Source organism: Rhipicephalus microplus, chromosome X (assembly GCF_043290135.1).
Source record: "Rhipicephalus microplus isolate Deutch F79 chromosome X, USDA_Rmic, whole genome shotgun sequence".
NCBI classification, from domain to species: Eukaryota; Metazoa; Arthropoda; class Arachnida; order Ixodida; family Ixodidae; genus Rhipicephalus; species Rhipicephalus microplus.
In genome coordinates this window covers 162,036,954-162,058,669 of record NC_134710.1, presented here as the reverse complement: position 1 = coordinate 162,058,669, position 21,716 = coordinate 162,036,954, and the positions used below count along the sequence as shown (strand labels likewise).

The following is a 21,716-nucleotide window of genomic DNA, read 5'->3' as shown; positions in this document are numbered from 1 at the left end:
CGTAACTAATTATTTAACAGCGTCACCGAGAGAGAAGTGGACTCTTAAAGTGGGACGTTTAGTCGCACATGCACAAGACCAATTTTCAAGAAATGTAAAAACAAACGTATTTGGAGTGCCTCCAACATTGCCAATTCAAAGAAACTAGTGAACTGATGAGGGAAATATAAAGACGTGGTTAAATGTCCTTGGTGTACGATGAATTGCATGGTTTGGCTGCTAATGTTTTCCTTCTGTTCAAAATTTAGTACGAAGAAAGAACTGCCTTTTTTGTTCTATATATACACGCGTATAAGTAACGGGAAAAACGTAATCCTGTAAGTGTTGCCGGTCTGTATTCTCTTCAGCTTCCAACACAAGTCATGCAATAACGAATACCCGGACAGACAGAATACAAATTTATTGGGTGGTCTTTAACGCATACTCATTACTCTCTTAATCTTGTAGACATTCCGCTTTCAATGTCCCGCCCCACCGCGGTGGTCTAGTGGATAAGGTACTCGGCTGCTGACCCGCATGTCTCGGGACTGAATCCTGGCTGCGGCGGCTGCATTTCCGATGGAAGCGGAATTGTTGTAGGCCCGTATGCTCAGATTTAGGTGCAAGTTAAAGAACCCCTGGTGGTAGAAATTTCCAGAGCCCTTCACTACGGCATTTCTCATAAGCCAAGGGTGCTTTTGAGACGTTAAACCCCACATATCAATAAATCAAGCTTTTACTGCTGCGTAAGGTATGCGGAATGAGGAACAAATTAATGGAGGGACACAGAGCCTGAAGTAATCACTACGTATATGTTATGTGTTTCTTGTATTCTCAGTATTAATACCATCTCTTCGTCTTGCCACAGAACGAGAGCAGCAATTCTGACCGGCAGATACCCGTACAAACTTGGGCGGCAGGTAAGCACTTCTTGAAGCTGGAATTTCTATCAGCCTACTCTCCAATACACGGAAAACTTCTCGTAACACCATCTTTGCACCTTGTTTCTTTATATTTTAGGGACACGTGCTGGATCATCTGGAACCCACTGGGCTAACAACGACAGTGCCGCTTCTGGCAGAGGAGCTGTCACACCTGGGATACTCCACACATGCTCTGGGAAAGTAGGCACAAAAAAAATTGCAATTGCAGTCACAACTATTAAGCAAGCGCTAGTGGCCAGGGGAAAACATACCAGGCCCGTGTTCACCCTCCCCTCAAATATTTTCGCCATAGCAGAGCAACAAAAGATACACCTACTCAACCGCACGTGCTTCTCCGGCCCGCACTTGAAATCAAAGTGGTGCCTCACTTTCTGTGCCCCTGAAAAACATTTCTGCTAGAGCTAATGCTAGGCCAGTACACTACAGGCTCAGAAGACTCAAATTGTAATTCATGAGTTATCTTAAGCACGTCAAATCATTAGGAAGCAAAGGATCTTCTTCACAGGACAGGAAGTCTGGTGTTGTGTACTCATATATATTAAATACCAAAACGTCATGTAGACCTGACGGTATATCGAATCAATTTTGCGACGATTTGCTGACTGGCTGTCGTACTACCTAGTGATTATTTTCGAGAAATCTTTAAAATGCCACTCGTTACCTCAAGATTGGCGTAGAGCAATTGTTGTCCCAATTTTTAAAGATGGTGATAGAACAACATTGAACAATTATAGGCCTGTCTCACTCACGTTGGTATGTTGCAAAATATTTGAACATATATTGGCAAAAATATTCGGCAATTTTTACAACAAAATGAATTATTATGCCCATTTCAGCATGGATTTCGTAATGGCCTTTCAACAGTCACACAACTGGTTGAAACCATACCTGACTTGTGTATAGCTGTAGATGCCTGTATGCAAATCGATGTTATATGTATTGATTTTTCAAAGGCGTTCGACAGAGTTTCACACCGTAAGCTGCTATTCAAGCTTCGCAATGTCGGTGATAGTGAGAATGTTCTCAGTTGGATCAGAGCTTATCTAAGCAATCGACAACAAGCAGTTAGAGTGGGAGGTGCATGTCGGGAAATCGAGAGGTGTATTCGGGAGTGCCTCAAGGATCTGTATTGGGGCCCCTACTGTTTCTTTTATACATAGATGATATATCATCAGTTGTCCAACCACCACTAAACATTAAGCAGTTTGCTGATGACTGCCTAATCTATTGTCCGGTATCATGCAGAGAAGATCAAGTGAATATCATTCAGTGCTTACAAACCTTAAACTTATGGTGTTCTAAATGTTGTATGGAAATTAACATTAAAAATCCACTTACACACACATTACAAAAAAGAAGGAAGTGCTTTCGTTTGCATATAACATTGTTGATAATATGCTGGTGAAAGTCTGTAATTTTAAACACTTGGGTGTAACTATAACAGATAAGTTGAGCTGGCGTCCTCATGTCGATAACATCTGTCAATCAGCATGTCAAAAATTGTGCTTCCTACGAAGGAAGTTAAGCCGAGCCACAAAAGATGTCAAGCTGCTTGCCTACAAAACGTATGTGCGCCCCAGATTAGAATACGCTAGCGCTGTGTGGAGCCCACACCAAAAGGTCCTAAAAAATAAATTAGAACGCATTCAGAGAATGTCAGCTCGCTTTATCTGCTCCAAATATCGAAGAAGGGATTCTGTTACTGAAATGTTAAAAGTATGTAAATTATAATCGCTAGAATTAAGAAGGCGGAAACAAAGGTTGAAACTTCTTTTTCAGATCCTGCATGCCGGGGTGAAAATAAACAGGGATGATTATTTAAAGCATTCTTACAAAAGGTTTCTAAGAACAACATGCACTACATTCATACAACCAATACATGCTCGAACAGATATCTTCCGATTTTCCTTCTTTCCCGATGCTATTATTATGTGGAATGAATTACCGAACGATATGGTTCAAGTAAGAACTTTGAGTGATTTTGAGGTTGCTCTTGATAGGCATTTTGTTAAGAATGTATAGTTCTCAGTGTTCATGTGTATGTTTCTTTAGAAATGTTTCATTGGCCATAGAGATCATGTTGTAAATATATTGAGTGAAAAAGCATGTAACTCAAGTGAGGGTTAACAGTATGACAAATAAATAAGTATATATATATATAAATATATATATATATATATATATATATATATATATATATATATATATATATATATATATATATATATATATATATATATATATATATATATATTGCACTTCTCTTGGTTTAATCGCCTTGGAAGCTACTGCGTGGAAAATAAATCAATTACGTGCAGAAAATTTTATTTGCACTCTAAAGTTTGTGGGCTCTACGGCCTCCTCCTTGTAATAGACCTTTACCTATAACAGACCCAGTTAAATTGTTGGTGCTCATTTGTATATACCTGGCTTCCACTATTCTCCTGTTTATATACTCTACCTTTCTCCCCCGTACAAGGCTACCTTAATGTAATCGTCCTGCTTTTCTATGCATATTTTTTAAGGTGTCTCGTTGCGCACAATGGTTACGTTTTATTTTACTGATTTTGCTATGTTTATATATCAATAGGTATTGTATTACTTAAGTTCAAGCCTTTTCAGGATAGCGAACCTGTATCTGCTCTAGCTAAGATCATAGCCCGCCAAATTTTCCCTCTCTTTGCGTTCTGTCGAAATAAAAAGAAAAAACTAGAAAGCGGTGTCACCTGCTAAAAGGCAGCTGCTGTGATGGGTATTTTCATTTCAACTAGAATATCCCAAAACTAACATAACTATTTTTTTTTGCCTTGAATACAGGAGGTTAAGCGGCATGAACCACCTTACCTTCAAGCATCCACACACTAAACCTATTAAACCTATTCACCTATCGCTCGCGTGGACATTAACCTGCGATATTTTCAAGTTTAAACCGTGACCCCCCCCCCCCCTCCGGTTGAAGAAAAGAAAGAAAGGAAAATAAAAAACGAGAGAATAAAAAGTTAAAAGGAGACAAGAAAAGAAGAAAACAGAGAGAAAAAACTGTCAATTACAATTGTTGATTGCGGGATCTGTTGGTAAAGTTACAAAAGTGAAAGCAATGAATAGTAGGATGATTAGATGTAAGATAGAACAAAGCATGGCCAGTTGACCACCTACGTTTATCTTAGTTATATATATTGTTGCTTGACGAGGGAAAAATAGATCCTCAATTAGTTTTGCCAGGAAAAACATTTCGAAGCACAGTGAATCAATGATGACGAAAAGGTGCACTGCCACGCTCCGCTGCCCTGTTCTTTTTTTCGACTTCTGTGATGAGTTGTACCAAGTATATGTCTAAGTTGTATGTATGTATGTATATATATATATATATATATATATATATATATATTTATATATAAGGAAAAAATGTCTATATTTAAGGGCTCGTTTTTTTGCGTGTTTTGACACAATAAAAATGAAATCTAACAGACTATAATGCCAAGAAAAGTATAGGGGAGGTTATAAGACCGAATTTTAAAGTCAATATGAAGAAATAAATGTGGGTGAAGAGATATCTTGCCGTGGGCAGGATCCCAACCTGTGACTTTCGAATAACGAGTTCGATGCTCTACCACTGAGCTACCACAGCGGCTATCCTCCCAGCCACTTCATCGGCAATATGTGAATTTCAAACGTGGAGGTATATATATATATATATATATATATATATATATATATATATATATATATATATATATATATATATATATATATAGATATATATATATTTATATACATATTAGCTTGCGTGCAGGGTTATGTCCTGCTTCTCGAAGAAGATATTTTTTATAAAAGTTTGAAATCCGACTCAGGAAATGTTTAAATATTTTTGCCACCTTTTCCGGTCTTTATTTAAAAAAAGAAAGACGCATGACACAGTGGCTGAAATTCCACATTACATTTTCAGCATAATTGTTTATCAAATTGCCAAAACCTATATTACTAACCCTTTTAAATAAAGAGACACAATCGTGCTAATTTAAAGAAAACAGCACACAATGGAAACCTCTGATGACGGCAAATATAAAAAAAAACAAATTTTTGATATTTAGTAAACTTTCCCGACTTATTCTCTTGCAGATCAGTTCTCACAACGAATAAAAACATGTTTCATGGTTGGTTTCTCTTCTAGCTACGACTTATAGAATAAGGACTTTGCGCAAAGATAGGGATTTGTAGGTCGGCCTTCCTGCGCGCTAAGTGTATGGAATGCGGGCCTATACTTCAGCTTCTCAAAAAGCTAGCAGCACTTAAATGGTGGTCGGCTCCCCTGAGGACGCGAATTTCGAAATGATTTGGTCACGACAGCGGCCATGAGGACATGATTACCGAGCGAGCGAGCCCGCACAGTCCGGCGCGCTCCGGTGCTAAGAGGGCCTGCTGAATAAAACCCTCGTGCTAGACTGAGCACAACATGCAGGTCTGAAGGTTGTATGACATTTTTGATCGTGATCGTCTTTTTAATTTGGCATAATATTTTGTGGAGTAATTATATGTCAATGCTGCAATATAGCTGTGAGAGACACGGTAGTGAATGATTATAAATCAGTTTCGGACATGTTGGTTCCTTGATGCACTGTGGAATAGAGGCGTGATGTATAAATTGGTAACACGGTGAATGTTTTTTTTGCAACAAAATAATTGAAAGGCTTTGAAAGGTAGTCTGCACAATAATTTGACTCAGAGCTATACTTTGCTGCCATGAGACACACAGGAGTAAAGCGAGAGCACAATCGGAGTCAAATGAAGTGTGAGCTGCGGACCATGTGCAGGCCACTCCACTGCCGTCATCTGGGATGCGCGGGCGCATCTGGCTACGTAGAGTTTTATGTCTGTTCCCTTTTGATTTGGCCCCTGGAGTAGCACTTTTATGCTTTTCCCTTAGATCAAAATCAGCGCAGTTTATTTGGCGAAAGCGGCTGTCGTACGCGTGTGGGAAGCGAGCTCCCTCAGCTTCCTGACAGAGTTTTCATCCGGGTTCCACAGCAGCATCACTGAGCGAACGCATTCAAATTTCAACTTCCGCGTCGACGCATTGAAATGTTTCGAATGCGGCTGGGGAACTCGAGCTACAGCCAGCGAATCTGTGACCTTGGCCGATCGCCTCTGTTTACGCGCCAAGCACGTGAGTTGGGATCCTGACAGCCTTGCCCTAGTTACGTAAGTCGCCTCAGAAAACTTTATACAAATTTGTACTGTAGACATGCTTTTGTTTGCCTTCACTTTGAACACACAGAAAGCCACACAGTGTCCTATACGTCTGCACATCTACCTCCACCGTGTAAACAGCGTGTGGCTGCGATGCCAGCAAAGGGCGCATAAAACAGCAACGCTCTGATGCACATATGCGTTCAACTTACTTGGGCTCTATCGCAACTTATCTGTCTATGAACGCGAAAACGAGCCCTCTTGGCACGGAAACACACCGGACTGTGCGCACTTGCTTGCTCGTTAATCCGGCACTCATGACCGCTCCCACGGCCAAATCATTTCGAAATTGGCGTCCTCAGTGTAGCCGACAGTAATTTCAGGGCTGCTTGCCTCGTAAAAAAAACTGAAGCCTGCATTCCATACAATTAGCGGGCAGGAAGTCCAATCTATCATTGCCTGTTATTCCGTCAGGGCCTTATTTGATGGGCAGTGATTGCAAGTAAAACCAATTTATGCAACATATTTGTATTGATTGTCAAAGCTGATATGCAAGAGAATAAGTAGGAGAAGTTTACAGTAAATATCCAAAAAACTTTTTTGTAATCGTCTTAGGAATTTTTTAATGTGCGCTGTTTTCTTCAGTTTAGCGGAATTGTATCTCTTTATTTAACTTTGTTATTATTGTAACCTTTGATAGTTTTTTAAATAAGCGTGCTGAGGACGTAATGCGATATGTTCGCTGCTCAGACATATACCCTTTTTTAAATGAAAACATTCGAAATCGGCAAAAATGAAAACGTTTTTTTTTTGTTGAATTTCAGATCTTTTATCAAGATGTATACCCTACCCCAAAAAAATAACTGAACGCAAGCGATAACTTGCACAGATTTAGGTGGACAAATTTGAGGTTTATTATCTTTTTGCGTAACTCATGAATCACCAAAATCGAAAAAGAAAACAGCCGTGCAGGTAAGCGTGGCAATCCACCTCATGGTCATTATTGATATACTGTGGCTCAAAAAAATTTCAGGCAAGACCAGTGGTGAATTTTCTTCTTTACACTCATCAGACAACAATATATAAAATTGTGAGAAAAATTCAAGAGGTTGACTGGCCTTGCTTTGAGCGATCTTACGTGGAATCGCCCAGTAGCTATACGAAAGTGCAGCGTCTATTACGCATATTTGCTGTGATAGCGGTTTCATTTTTGTGGCACAGGTGGCACCTTGGATACTGCAACTGGTCATACACGCCAACAGCGCGAGGCTTCGACTCGTTCTCGGGTTTTTATCTTGGCTCGCAGGACCACTACTCACACACTGCTTGGGTCAGCAAAGATACGGGAGGCTTCGACTACCGTGCCAATGCCAGCCCCGACTGGGATGCTCGCAACCAGTACTCTTCGGTGCGTCCTGCACTCCTGCCGAAATTGTCCTTCACTGGTTCAGTGAGCTTACTCTGAAGTGATCCAATTCCTTTAATTGTGTTCATTATTCCTTATTTGCCTTGCGAAGTGGTCGGTTAGAAAACACGCTCAAGGGTTCTTCCAGTGTCTAAGAGAAACAAAGGAGCCTTGTGCTCTCCGTCAATCTCTACTATCAGCTTAAGGACTGACCTTCCCACGACGTCGACAGCTGCGGAATTAGCTGCTCTGCGCACGGCACTTTGTTTGGTCACTCAGGAACCACGTCAGCCATAGTCGTTCTTTAGCGAGTCTATAGACTGATAGCACAGTTTTTGGGGCTGCTTTATAAGGCAGCCCCACAAACTCTTCTATCAGCACTGCTTCGCGGGCCATGCGAGCAGCTTGTACTTGAAATTTGACGTCTTCATACAGCCCACGAGGAAGGGCACCAGGTGACATTTGAGTGGATTCCATATCATTGCGGCGACATAGGAAACGATCACATCGATAATACGACTCAGGCAGCTCTTGAAGGCACACAGGAAAATGCCATACTACTTTGAAGGTCTGATGGTACCAGCAGTTTTTGAAGGCTTGCAGAGGTGACCACGCTCTCTCTAATTTCACCAAGCAGTCTCACCATACAGAGCAACCGTCAACACCGCCTGTGTTCTTAGAGGAATCTCAATATGCCAACTGGACTTCACCAAAGCGATTTCACACTGGTTCATTGTTGAAGGTTAGGTGTCACATTCATAAAATTTTATTCCTTTCACACTGGGATGGCCGACAACGCTTCCTGCGATACCTGCCGCAACGAGGAGATGCTACGCCATATTCTGTGGGACAGTCCAGTATATGCTGTTCATAGACAGTCACTGGCGTCTTTCTAGAGTACCATGACAATAGAAGAATCTCTGTTCAGTCAATTATTGAATGTCTTTAACAGAGGGCATCGCAGCTGTAGACGACCAAGGAACTCCTGAAGGTTCTAATAAAAACTAACTTAGACAAGCGGTTGTGACAGTGATGTCGCGTACCACGCGAGCGTGATAGACACGTGTTACTGACTGCATGTTTGTGTGTGTGCTGTGTTACGTGCTTTTTCTCTCTTTTCCTTCTTTCTTCACCCTCTTTCAATATCTCCATCTCGTTCCCACGTGTAGCGTAGCAAACCGGTTTCCCGGGATTGGTTAACGACCCTGTCTCTCATTCTCTACTATTCGTTCGCTCTCTTTCTATACTGGGCTAGCGAGGGCGTGGCATTGCACGCCAGCTGGCCAGTTAGAAAGCAATCGGAAAGCATAAACGAAGTAGAAAGCTAAAATAATCGTTGCGCTGTACGTCACAATCATGATCAATTTCGTCGTGCCTGTCACTTTCGCATACGTTTGTTTGTAGTAAATGACAATTTTTTCAGTACTCTTTCGCTACGATGCAGACATGACAATCGCATGTGGAAGGATATGATCACCTCGTCAGGCCATCATTACTTGCAGTTCTGACTCATTTACTTTGCAGGCATGATTGTGCTGTTGATCTGGCCCCTGAGCATAAAAATTCGCACACTCGTGTTTCCTGCTGCAGAAACTCCTGGCGGACAACGCAATCAAAGTGCTGGCCGATCACGCAGGCCAAGATCGTCCGTTATTTCTGTACGTGGCCTTCCAAGCCGTACACGCGCCGCTCGAGGTCCCACCAGAATACGAAGTTCCCTGCACCAAGTACCAAAACACGAACCGTCGCATACTCTGTGGCACGTACACTCTTACTTTATTTCTTTTCTGATGAACTTTCTGACGTTGGTGGTAGTAGGAGGAGGCTACATGCAGCTTCTGCCTGGCAAGCTTACTAGGGAATCGTTCCATGCCTGCAGCTTCACCGCGAATGCAGAAATTAACGGTCAAGCGCACCAAGCAAAATAGCGTCGCAGAGAAAGGCGAGCAGAAAGCGCAATTTCGCCTTACAATATCGGGCTCTTCCCGTTATTCACATGCTCACTCACTGCTTAGGTATACGACGCTTTTTCATTGTTAATGCTGAATTGTTGGGCCATTGATTCTAGAAATAAAAGAAAGAGCGCAGTAAAAAGCTGTAACATGTAGACGTTAATCCCATGCGAGTAATTACATATTTTACTAAAAGCGAGAACTCTCAAAGTACACAAAACAAGGGAATTGCACAGCCCTATTGCGTCTTTCCGGCTCTACCAATACTCTTTAGTTCAGTTTTGAATATTTAAAGCCAGCACGTTTATGTATATACTTTAAAGGCATATGAGAATAAAGATATCTGGAAATCAGTTTGGCGAAGCTCCCGTATTCCTTGGGTACATGGAAGTGCAGGAAAGAAAACAGAGTACACGGATCAAACAACAAATATTAACAGTGCCATCAGGACAACCAACTTTAAGCAACACATTGTGGTGACAGAGCTATACTACAACTAGACTGTGCAGAAAGAAAATGGAAAATTAAGGGCTCATTTTTCGTTAGATTAAATAGTAAAGAGAACTAACGGACAATAATGCCAATAAAAGTGTAGAAGATGTTATTTGCAGAATGTGTAGTGTAAATGGGAAGAAAAAAAAAAGGGAACGAACAAATAACTTGCCACCGGCAGCAACCGAACCTCCGACGTTTGAATGACGTGTCCGATGCTCATCATGACAAATCATGATAGCATTTGTTTTGTCAAAATAAACACAGTCCTCTTCCAACTGTTATAGCGCTGTCCAGATACTACAAGAAAGCCAGATAACACAACAAGAACGATGGTTTATTCAGCCACTTGCATTTATACTAAGCGCATGTTACGTTGCAGTGACGTGCTTTGATAAGACTGCATCGCGCTGATACATCACCAACTATATAATACAAAACACGTCGGGCAATAACCCTACACATTAAAAATGATACGATGTGCCAGACAGAGTAAATGTGCATGCTTCATACTTTGGTGCTCATTTAGAATATTTACCTCACAGGCCATTGTCTGTAGAGAGCCATTAGAGTTTTTTTATACTCTCTTGTAATTGAGCATACAGCATTGATGCAAGATACCATGCCACTAATCACATGTAATATACTTTAATCTGTCACGATATTGAGAGAACGTGTTGCTTTAGCTGAGAAGCTCTCCTTGTTCACCAGCGTAAATTGCTAATTGCAAAGCATTTCTTAGCGAAATTCGGTGAATCTATCTATCTATCTATCTATCTATCTATCTATCTATCTATCTATCTATCTATCTATCTATCTATCTATCTATCTATCTATCTATCTATCTATCTATCTATCTATCTATCTATCTATCTATCTATCTATCTATCTATCTATCTATCTATCTATCTAGTCGCTTACGACATTTAGCTTTCCAGTCCGGTTTGATAATGGAATCCATACCGAAATTGGTGTGGCATAACATGACTATATGACGAGCATAAGTGAATAATCTTAACATAAATATCATGACATGTATGCCATGATTGTCATGATTTAAGTGTTATGTTCTTGCTGCTCTTGCAGTGGTTTCGTTCACATGACGTATTGCTAAACTTTTATGGTATGCCATGACTGCATGACTGCGCTCGCGGTCGTTTCGCTAGCTTCACATGTACCAAATTTGGTATTACGTGACGTGATTGGATGACAAAGGTATATGACCGGTGCAGACATGATGACCATGACATGCTTGTCATGTAAAAACATGACTACATGCCACGCTCATAGCGCACTCGCAGCCGTTTCGCTAACTTCATATACACCAAAATTGGTATTATGTGACGCGATTGAACGACGAACACATATGCGAGGCGCAAGCATGATCATTATGACATGAAATTCATGTATGGCATAACTTACGTCCACCTTGTAGTTTTTGTCTTGACTTTAAAGTCACGTATCAGCCTTCCTCAATCGTGCTTCGCATATCACCTATTCCCACTTTACTTGGAATCTGTCAATTTTTTTTCCCTGCTTAAAAAAGGCGAAATTTATATTTTTCGCCTTTTTTGTGTTATATTCTCATTCTTAGATAATGCTTCATTCGAAAAGCTCATACTGCATATTCAGGGCACCATGCCGATGCAAGGACATGAAACACTCTACACGAACCGACAGACCTTTCTTAGGTGGTATTAGAAAGAAGAGATGTGTGAAGCGCCTCCATAGTGATAACATTTGTAAGTAATAACAACAGAGAAAGACACACTTCAAAAATATTTTTTTATTGTTTTCAGGCATGCTGAATGCACTAGACGAAGCTGTAGGAAGAATCGAGAAGGCTCTTCTGCACTACGGATACTGGAATAACACGCTGCTGGTATTTAGCAGTGATGTAAGTAATGTTCACTCTTAACTAAATGACCAGGTAGTTCTATGGCTCAAACCAAACTAAGAGAAACAAAACAGAAAGTCAAAGAGAAACTAGTGCTGTGAAGGATTCAAAGCGTAGAAGATAAATCCCATTAACTCTCACGTGAGTTACTTTAAAACTCTTATAATTGGGCGACAAAGATATTGTAATACGCTTATTTCCCGGATCGGTGGTTGTTTCTCAATGAAAAATAATGAATTACTCCGTTGTCTTTGAGAATCAACCCAGTAATCGCATTCTGAACTTTTCTTCTGCTTATAATCAATTTTTTTTAATAACGGCATTTTCAAATAACACGTGACCCCACCACCCATGCTATTGGACATGCCCATGCGGTCAATATAAAAATATGATTGTCTAGACAAAAGGCGGGAAAACTGGAGAAAAGAAAGGCTTCTTTTTTTTTTCTCTTCCCTTCGCATGTTAGCCTCCAGCTTTTGTTAGATGCGAAGCAGCTCTCCCTCCATACGAGTGACGTCACGCGCCCCTTGCTGTGCGCGCTGACGTCACTCTTTCGCCTTTCGCGCGCTGGCTCTGCTACCGCGAATGCAGCTCGCTACTCCACCGACTCGTCAGTTCACGTGCAATAAGCCTGACGCGCGCCTAACAAACGCGTTGAAAAATGGCTCTAAAGGTTACCTCTTCTCACTTCACCCTCTCCACCACTCGCAACGCTCGAGCGCACATCCAGTGGTAACACTCTTTCGGCTCGTTTATCTACGATAGAGAGGACGCCGGAAGACAACACTCCTGCGCTCGCAGAAATTTCCGCCGATGCAATTACGCCTTACCCAGCCGTCGCCGGCGTTGCGAGGGTTAGCGAAGCCGAGCGCGTTCGCGAATGGCAACGTCGTTTACTCGAGTAGATGCTACCGCGTTTCGCATTGAGCCGTTCTTGCAGCACCTGCGTCGACGCCCGTTTCAACGTGGTCAACACCCGACGCACCGCTGCTGCTTCGCATCCTATGTTTGGAGAGACGGTCCAAGCTTTATTTCCCAACTTCTTACCATACGAAGCTTTGAACTCAAAGGTTAGCGAAGTCGTGCGGAGTTTACACGATTTCGAAGTTCGTGTGGTATACTGTATTTTGACAGATCTCTGAGTGCGCAAGGGACATTTAAAAAATGTTATTTAAACAATATGGGTTATGTAAGCGGGTTTTCAGTTTTGTGTTTTGTAGGGCGCCAACCATCAAATCCAAGACAGTTCTGATGCAACAGTTGTGTAAAGCCACTTATGCTTGGCTTTCATACAGGAAGCACAATTCGAAACCCTACGTGGACTATGAGAAGCGAACGTGGTAGTTTCTTAGCTAGCTACTCTTATTTTAGTGTTTTTCCTATTTCTTTACTACCAGATTAGGAGGCTGAACCTTTTTGAGGAAACTTCTTGGTTTCTTTTTGGATGGTGGAGAAACTGCAGGTATCAATGTGGCTTTCTGGCATCGTTTTACTTATGATAATAGATCGCGACACTATTTTTCTTTGAATCCTTGATACAAAGTCTCAACGGTGCAATCTTATCTTGCATAGGAAACAGGAAAAGAGGGACGGAGTTGCGCGTGCGCTAGTTGCACAAGGATTTGGGTCGCACGTGATGTAGCTGTGGGCCCGTTCAGCCTGAACGAGAATAACAGCGATGGCAAAACGTGCTGTGGCATACGAATCAATCGTGAGGGTATGCAAGTACACAATGCGCGTGCGTGCATGCACACAACACATTCTGGTACATTCTCGCTAACGAGCTTCAAACGTCACGAAGAAAAGAAGGAAGGATTGACGTGGAATTAGTTCGGTGCGCTGGCCTTGTAGAGTGGCTCCTGTAACGCTCGCTCCAACGTTCCTTGACACCTCTCTGCTGGCGATACCGTTGATTGGCTTGGCACTGGCCCATTAACATATCATTTCGTGGCAGCTCTATAAGCGTAATTCGTATTTATCAAATCGGCATAAAGAATCGACTGATTGTTTGTTCACCGAAAAACTTTACGCTCGTGACTTATTTAATAATGTCGTCGGGGCAGTAATATTTACGTCTTGAAAAAAGCGGAGATATTTTTCTTTGTAATATAGTACTATATACGGGATGTTGGACATTGGACAAATGTAACTGTCAGTGCTGTCGCTCTATGAGGTAGGGTTCTCGATACACAGATCACTTATGTGTGAACTCTTGTTAAAGCAGAATTACGAAAATGTGTACCCTCTAATGTAACGTAAAAACGTATACGAATAATGGCGTACGGACCACTTAGCTGTGGCCCCGCCGTGGTGGTCTAGTAACTAAGGCACTCGGCTGCTGACCCTCAGGTCACGGCTCCTGATCATCAGGGCTGCATTTTCGATGGAGGCGTAAATGCTGTAGGCCCGTATGCTCTGATTTTGGTTCACGTAAAGAACCCCAGGAAGTCGAAATTTTAAGACCCCTCCACTACGGCGCCTCTCATAATTATATGCTGGTTTTGGTATCGTAATACCCACATATCAATCATGACTTAGCTGCGAAAAAAACACGCTATCGCACGAAATTCGCGCACGATGATTTACCAACGTTTGTACTCGGTTTCTTGCTACTGGAGCTTTCGCGCAATACTTCAATTTTTCTTTTGCTGTTGTGCCTAACATCAAAACTAGAATCTCAATTTACAGAATGGTGGACAAATTCTTTTCGGCGGGAACAATTGGCCGCTGCGGGGAAACAAGAACACCCTGTGGGAGGGTGGTACCCGAGTGCCGGCTTTCGTAGCAGGACCAGTACTCAAGAAGTCCGGCTACACAAACAACAAGTATGTTGCTGCTCTTATGAAGCAAGTTTCAAGTGGTAAATATAGTAGACATGCTAACCTTACTGATATAATTTTGAGCGGAACACAGCCTGCAACAGAATAATAAAGCTGCAAACAGGCTTCCTTTTCTTCTTTCTTTCTTTCATGTCAGGGCGGCAGAGTTAAGTGGAATACCTTGAACCCATCTTATTTCTGAAATATTGACAGGCGTCGTGAAAACCCTACACTACTACCTTTACAGCTTAAAGCGATAGGTGGTCTAATAACTTGCATAGCCCGCCTTCGTACGTAATGTGCCATGGTACAATAAAGCAGGTTAATATAATTGGTCTTGCAATTTCAATTTGTGAAATTTGTGCAAATGAAGTCGGACAGACATGTCTTAGTCTAGCTCGTCTTCGTGTCCCTCCTCACTTGCGCTGATTTTGTATACTGTAATCTGAAGAGTTAATTGTTTAATATGTTCACAGAAACTTTTATATTGCAAAAAAAAGTGGCGAGACTTCCGGTTGAATGCCTGTCGGGCTTGAACTGTTCTTTTTTTCATCTTACTAAGAGTACAACCACCTAATAAATAAATAAATAAATAAATAAATAAATAAATAAATAAATAAATAAATAAATAAATAAATAAATATTTGTATTCTTCATTGTTCTTATTAGTATTGGAGGTATCCGGGATTTACCATTAAACGAGACAACCCGCATTTTCAAAATCACTTCGACTTGGGTGAGTTTTCAAGTTATTAGATAGGCTTCAGCGTGATTAAGACGAGGACCATAGGAGACACATAGAACACAGACGAGCGCTGACTTACAACTGAGTTTATTTGCACTTGAACAAGCATTTTTATGCGCCAAAACCTGCTTGTATTACCTACATATACACGCAACATAAAAGACAATATAAACGGAACCTAACATCTATAAGCAAAAAGAATATCTTGCTCTTTTGTGCATGGGTAAAGCAGGCCGGCTTTGCTGCATAAAAAGGCTTGTTAAAGTGCAAATAAACTCAGTTGTAAGTCAGCGCTCATCTGTGTTCTGTGTGTCTCCTATGGTCCTCGTCTGAATCGCGCTGAAGCCTATCCGTATTTTCATTTATTTTATGATACATGTCAGACTAGTTCTATAAAACACAAGCCTCGGTGATATATACTTCTTTTTGGACACTGTTAGCAACAAGTCAACACAAAGAAGTGTTGCTTTTCGCAGCACACGCATCATGCTGTTAGACCTCTGTGTCTATATGGTTGTGCATCACTTGTCGCAGAGTAGTGCACGCGGTCGACTGGTTTCCGACCCTGTTGGACGCGGCCGGCAAGAGAGATGAGCCCGGAAGCATCGACGGAGTGAACCAGTGGAAGGTTTTGAGCGAGGATGCAGCTCAAGTGCGCCACCGATTCGTCTACAACATCCGAAAGCGCGCACATTTGGAAGGAGCGATCAGGTTTGGGTCATATTGATACGCTCTGTTGAAAGATATCATTATGTCTCGATGTGGAGAAACTGAGTTACTAGAAACAAACGTTTGTCTACATTTATTCAGACTGCTCGGTATCTTTTTGGGTACACTTCATTCGTGATATTGTTGTCAAAGACACGGACAATTCTGCTTCCTATAATGTAATTACCCCGGTTTGTGTGGCATAAAGCAGTTTTTAAGGGGCAATGGCACTAGATTTTTGAAAATAATGCGTGTTCTGTGTGTTCATTATTGTGCGTTTACAAAGAACCTGGCGAAACTTTAATGCGTTTGTTAAACAAAATAATTATTTTCCATTGACCGTATTTATGCAAGCACTAATGGTCCGATAGTCGAGCAACACTGGCTGACTGGTCAGCCATACACGACCTAACAAGCTGCTTTCTCTGCGAGTGTCTGCATTCCGGCGATCGATTTAGTTCTGTGGTCAGGTGCGCGTGCAGTTGAGCTATTTCAGCTTTTCTTAAACTTGGCTTAAATTGAACAATTTGCACCGAGAAAAACTTTGGTGGCTCCGCTCCATGCAGCGCATCACTCACGCCATTAGAAAATTACGTTCGCCTGTGGTAGGCTGGGTTTATAGACTTTTCCGTAAGACACCTGGGCTCCGCCATCTTTAGCTTGAGTCGATGATTCCTTGTTTTGGAATATTTTTTTATTTATTTATTTATAATACCTCAAGGGCCCCAGTCAAGCGGTGTTACATGAGGGGGTAGACAGTTCACAAACAGATGATTTGTTCGATGGCTTCTTTGAAATGGGCGATGCTGGAGTGGTGCACGATGTCAGCAGGAAGATCGTTCCATATCGAGGCGAGAATCAATGAAGGTAAGAAACATCGTAAGCAAACACCCAACCGTATTGATGCGTAAGCGTCTACCGCAACACTTTGAATTTAGCTACTGAAGGTAAGAAACACAAAGGATAGCAGCCCAACATGGTCGCACTGAAACCCACGCGTTAAACAGTCTTATCTACTTGTATATACATTTATATAGGGCTTATTTTGCACTGAGGTATTTTTTACAGTCTATTTTACAAGCATTTACAGGCACAATAAACTTTCTATTTCTATGCTTCCATGAAAACCGCAAACTGTTCTGTGACAACGTCATGGCCCTCTTCATGCGGTCTGTAATTAGCCCACGTTAGAGTTTTTAGAGCAAATTTTACAAGCATAGTATTAAAAATGTTGGGTGCTGGCGTGCTGGCTCAGCGACGACTACGTAGTTGACATTAGTCGAAAGAGGTGCGCGGGAACCGTGGAATAAATCAGTAACTTCAAAAAATCTCCTTTGTTTTTATCATACTATCCACAGCTAAAGTTTCTTTGGAAGAACAAGTGCTGTTCATAAAGAACAGAAGAAATAGTGATTACAAGGCTGCGTTGTCGAGTCTCTTCATTGAACTTTTACCTTCGCAGGTCGGGTCTTTCACTGTCGTCTTTGTGCCTTCACTGTAATGAGAGAGAATCTTTGGAGCACTTTTTTTTTGTCATGCCGAAAATTCAAAAGTCAAAAGAAAAAATTGCTAGAAGAACCTCTACGAAAGTTGGACCTAAACTTGACACTTCGGGTGATTCTTTCATTTGGTGCAATTGCATTTGGTTTCAGCCACAGGAGCGCTTTTACCGCTGTTACAAATTTCCTACGAGAATCTAAAAGAATGCAATACTAAACATAGATAAATTTAGTTGTTTTATGTATAGCCTTTTTCTTTTTTGTGTAAGTTTATTATATGTTATCCTTTTCAAGGCTTTTCTTTGTTTCTTTGTTTGTTTGAAATCCAACACCATTAAAATATTATTTATAATAACTATTGAATTCAACCCTTCCTTTAAAGAAGTAAAATAATTTAAAAATTAAGCCATCGTCCCATTCATGCCCTATCCCCCTTGGTGGTTTGCGCCACGTTGTTGAGGAACCAACCAACCAACCAAATAAATTCGTTTTTGTAGCTCAATATAGCAGATGCTCATTCTTTCTCTGCCTCTCCGCTACAAAAAAACAAAAACAAAAACAGGCAAGGTATTCTTTTAGGAGTACGTACAAATATGCTACATTGACTGTAGAACCTGTGGTCATCCGCGAATCTAAATTGAGAGAAAACCTTCAAAAACATAGCACAATGTAAATGAAGTTTGTGGCCAAACTAGCACTTTTTAAAAGTGATATAAGAACGTACCTCTTATGAGCATGTTCTCAACAGAAAACTTTGTGATTCCCGAGTAACCATTTAGCAAATGAAGCTAGAATGTTACATTGCCCCCAGTTTGACTTAAAGTCAACCTCATGAACTTTTACCTCTCCATACGGTATATCACAACTACCTCGAGATGTGATATGTATCGATACTATTTTGACAAGACGTGAAAAGTAGTGCTGACACAAACTTTCCAGTTTATGGTTTTCCTCTTTAGAGGGTTGCTTGTCTCACCCAATGGTTAATCGTTGACAGCTACAGCAAGCTTCAGAATCGCACCGATTCCCCAGGCAGCTTTCTATCAGTGCGAGAATACTGGTGCGATTGAGCATGAAAGAGGACTGTTGCTGGGTTGAGGCAAGGGCGCCCTGGACGAGCCATATGCCTCCAAACGTTTACTCCAGATCTAGACGCCTCATAAATTGCACAAAATGAGAACGACGGCAAAGCGTTGTAATTGGTAAAACCAGTGAAATATGAGATAATCTTTCCTCGACGGTTACTGCTCAGACCAGAGCATACACATATGTGCTGAACAGAAATTGGTCGCGTGCTTTGGATAACGTGCGTGCCACAGCGTTCATGCCAGCACCCCACCTACGTACTGCCGGAGGCACCATTTCGTTTCATTCATATGGATTTGTGGTTATTGCAGCCAAAGGCTCTTAGAAGTGCTCTCACGAGCAGCGAGTTAGTCGCCCGTGTGCCGTAAACACGGCGTACGTTCACAGCACGGTTCATTTGATGGCAATTCAAAAGCGAAAAATAATTGCACGGCGTTATTTTCCCGTTGAAGCTCGTTTCTTTTGGTTGCAGCGTGTTGCGTTATATATGCAAAGTATGTACGTGTATAGACACACTCACGCTTATATATGTGGACGTGTACGCACTGTGGTACTTTTTTTTCTCAATGTTCATCAGGAGCAACGTTAGGACTTCTGCGTAACATGAGCTTCATTTTAAATGCCTGTTGTTTGACGCAGTTGTATTCATTTATATTATATATGTGTCATTGTGAAAATAACGTATTTGTTGGAAGTGTGAATGATCATGATATAAACACATTTGGAAGTATTTAAAAAAAGGTAATTCCTTTATAATGTAAAATTCACGACTCCTTTCTCTGTTATGTTGATAAAGATCTAGGCCCAATTCGTCCAGGGAACCAGGGTTAGCACAAAGTGTTGAAGAAATTTGCATTTTCCTGAATATATAGTAATGTTCTCGTGCTCACGCAGAAAAATGATTATTATTCTCCCTTGAATAAACAGGGTGCTGTACTGTACTGTACTGTACTGGAGCAGCAGGCAAGATACCTGTAATTAAAGCGCATAAAAGACAAAGCCAAGGCGTTTTCACTTTTACTAGCGCTGTCCACTTGCGACATGAACTGTGCCTCATGCATGACCTGTTTGATACTTTTGTTTAGAGACGGCGACTACAAGTTCATCTTAGGTGACGCTGGCCACCCGAATGGCTGGTATCCGGAACCTGATTTCGATGAACATTTTAAAAAGCAAGACTTCGGGAACATATCGCGTGCCCTCTTCAATGTTCGCAGTAAGTAAAGAAGTAACGGCAAATATCTTTATGCTGTAGCTCATCAGACATGCATCATAGTTTCATGTTTCCTTCTCTTTAGCGAACGCAATACTTCAACTTGTTCTTAGCTTACGTCTTTATGTCCTCCCTTCACTTTATTATCTCAGGAAGTAGATTACCCTTTATGTGTAGGATTCATTGATGAAATGATGCCGTGGGCGTCCCTTTGAAACTCGGTGGGAGCCTGTGGGCCACTATGCTAAATGTATAGTTTGGTCTATTGCCTCCCCTATCTGACTTGAATATTTCATATTAAAAAGTACGATTTTATAGGTGATCTTTTTCTGCCTTACTGCAAAGCATAAGTTTGGTTTCGTGCATATTTCTTCTTGTTCTTGCTCTCTTCTAGTCCCTCACCAGACTTGCAACCGTCTTTTAAGAATGTTCTGTTATATATTCGTCTTTCTCCTGATGTCTCTAAGGAAAAGATTTCGTACAGGCCAGTGTAAGAACGAGAGCACGGGGAATGTGCAGACACTCTGATAAAAGATGTTTGGACAAACTAAACTATATTTTTGGTGGACCTCCCTTTCCTTTTTTTGGCACCCTTTTTATTTCACTGTAACAAAATAACACACCATAGCAGCTGCCTTCCCCTAATACTTTACCATTCAGATATTTGTCGTTTTGAAAAATGAATAAATAAAGTGCTCACATGTTGTACGAATCAAGCTAAGTTGTGATCACTGTTTGCAAAGAATGCTGCCTCCTTTTTTTTTTAGCGACTGTTCCCGACTAGACAAGACACGACCAAGCTAGACCCATATTCGCTTGAAGCCATTACGAGCACTCAAAATGAGCTTGTGGCGCAGAGCGGCTGAATACCAGCTTTTCCATGCACACATGCTCTATCAGATCTCCGCAATCTTTGGCCTGTGCAATACAGTCTTTTGTGGCCTGGGTCATATCTGTTGCGTTGGTTATTAGCGAACTTGACTCCTATCTCCTTCATACATGCAGCCGACCCGGAAGAGAAGCATGACCTGTCGTCGTCGCAGCCACAGCTCGTAAAGTTGCTCGAAAAACGGCTGCGGAGGCTCGCGCGCAGCATGGTTCCCGAGGACAACCCAAGCGCCGATCCACGCGGTGACCCTCGGCGGTGGGGCGGAGTGTACACGCCCGGGTGGTGCATGCCGCGCAGGTAGCGCGGCAACTTCAAGTGACGAGTGCGCAGATGTGACAGCTCTTCTGAGACGAGCCCGTGCCCCAGTAATGATGGAAAACGCGAGGATATTGAGAGACAATAAATACGTATAGACACAACGTATTGTGTCGTCCGCCGATTGTGTCAACGTCCGCTTACGACACTTGAGGTGCGATGTATTTGAATAGCGCTTTCTTTGCACAAGAAAATCACGGCAGTCGGATTGAAAAAAAATTATTAGCGCAGTTTGCACTAACTCACGTAGGGCTACATCACAGCGGAGCTAGTGGGCCCCTAGCCGGTGATGGCTTGGCTAGGCTTTTACCCTCTAACCTCTCCCTTTCCCACCACTTGCTATACTATACTTTACGTGGCTATGCTTGCCGTTTTTCGCATCTGTTTTTCGTTCTCTTACTCACTCTTTCTGTCTTTCTGTTTCTCTTATTTCGTTCTCTTTCTCTCAATTTCTTGCTTCCACTGTATTTTTACATCTTTGTATCTCCATTTCCCTCCTACTTTTTGCGCTATGCTTTACTTTCTCCCCTCCTTCTTTCCCTCCCTCTCACCATCCCATACCCCCCTATCCCTCAATTTCTTTTCT

General features: G+C 41.7%; 1 protein-coding gene across 1 annotated transcript in view; it reads left to right on the top strand.

Annotated features, from left to right (window-relative positions):
* LOC119175528 (arylsulfatase B) overlaps positions 1 to 21,234 on the top strand; it is a 36,067-nt gene extending 14,833 nt beyond the window's left edge. Inside the window, exons 3-11 of the mRNA XM_075878106.1 lie at positions 848 to 899; positions 1,000 to 1,103; positions 7,332 to 7,518; positions 9,106 to 9,274; positions 11,759 to 11,856; positions 14,545 to 14,681; positions 15,955 to 16,131; positions 19,799 to 19,929; positions 20,932 to 21,234. Coding sequence (XP_075734221.1) covers positions 848 to 899; positions 1,000 to 1,103; positions 7,332 to 7,518; positions 9,106 to 9,274; positions 11,759 to 11,856; positions 14,545 to 14,681; positions 15,955 to 16,131; positions 19,799 to 19,929; positions 20,932 to 21,116 — 1,240 coding nt within the window. The 3' untranslated portion in view covers positions 21,117 to 21,234. The remainder of the gene's footprint in view (positions 1 to 847; positions 900 to 999; positions 1,104 to 7,331; positions 7,519 to 9,105; positions 9,275 to 11,758; positions 11,857 to 14,544; positions 14,682 to 15,954; positions 16,132 to 19,798; positions 19,930 to 20,931) is intronic.
* Positions 21,235 to 21,716: the final 482 nt, after the last annotated feature.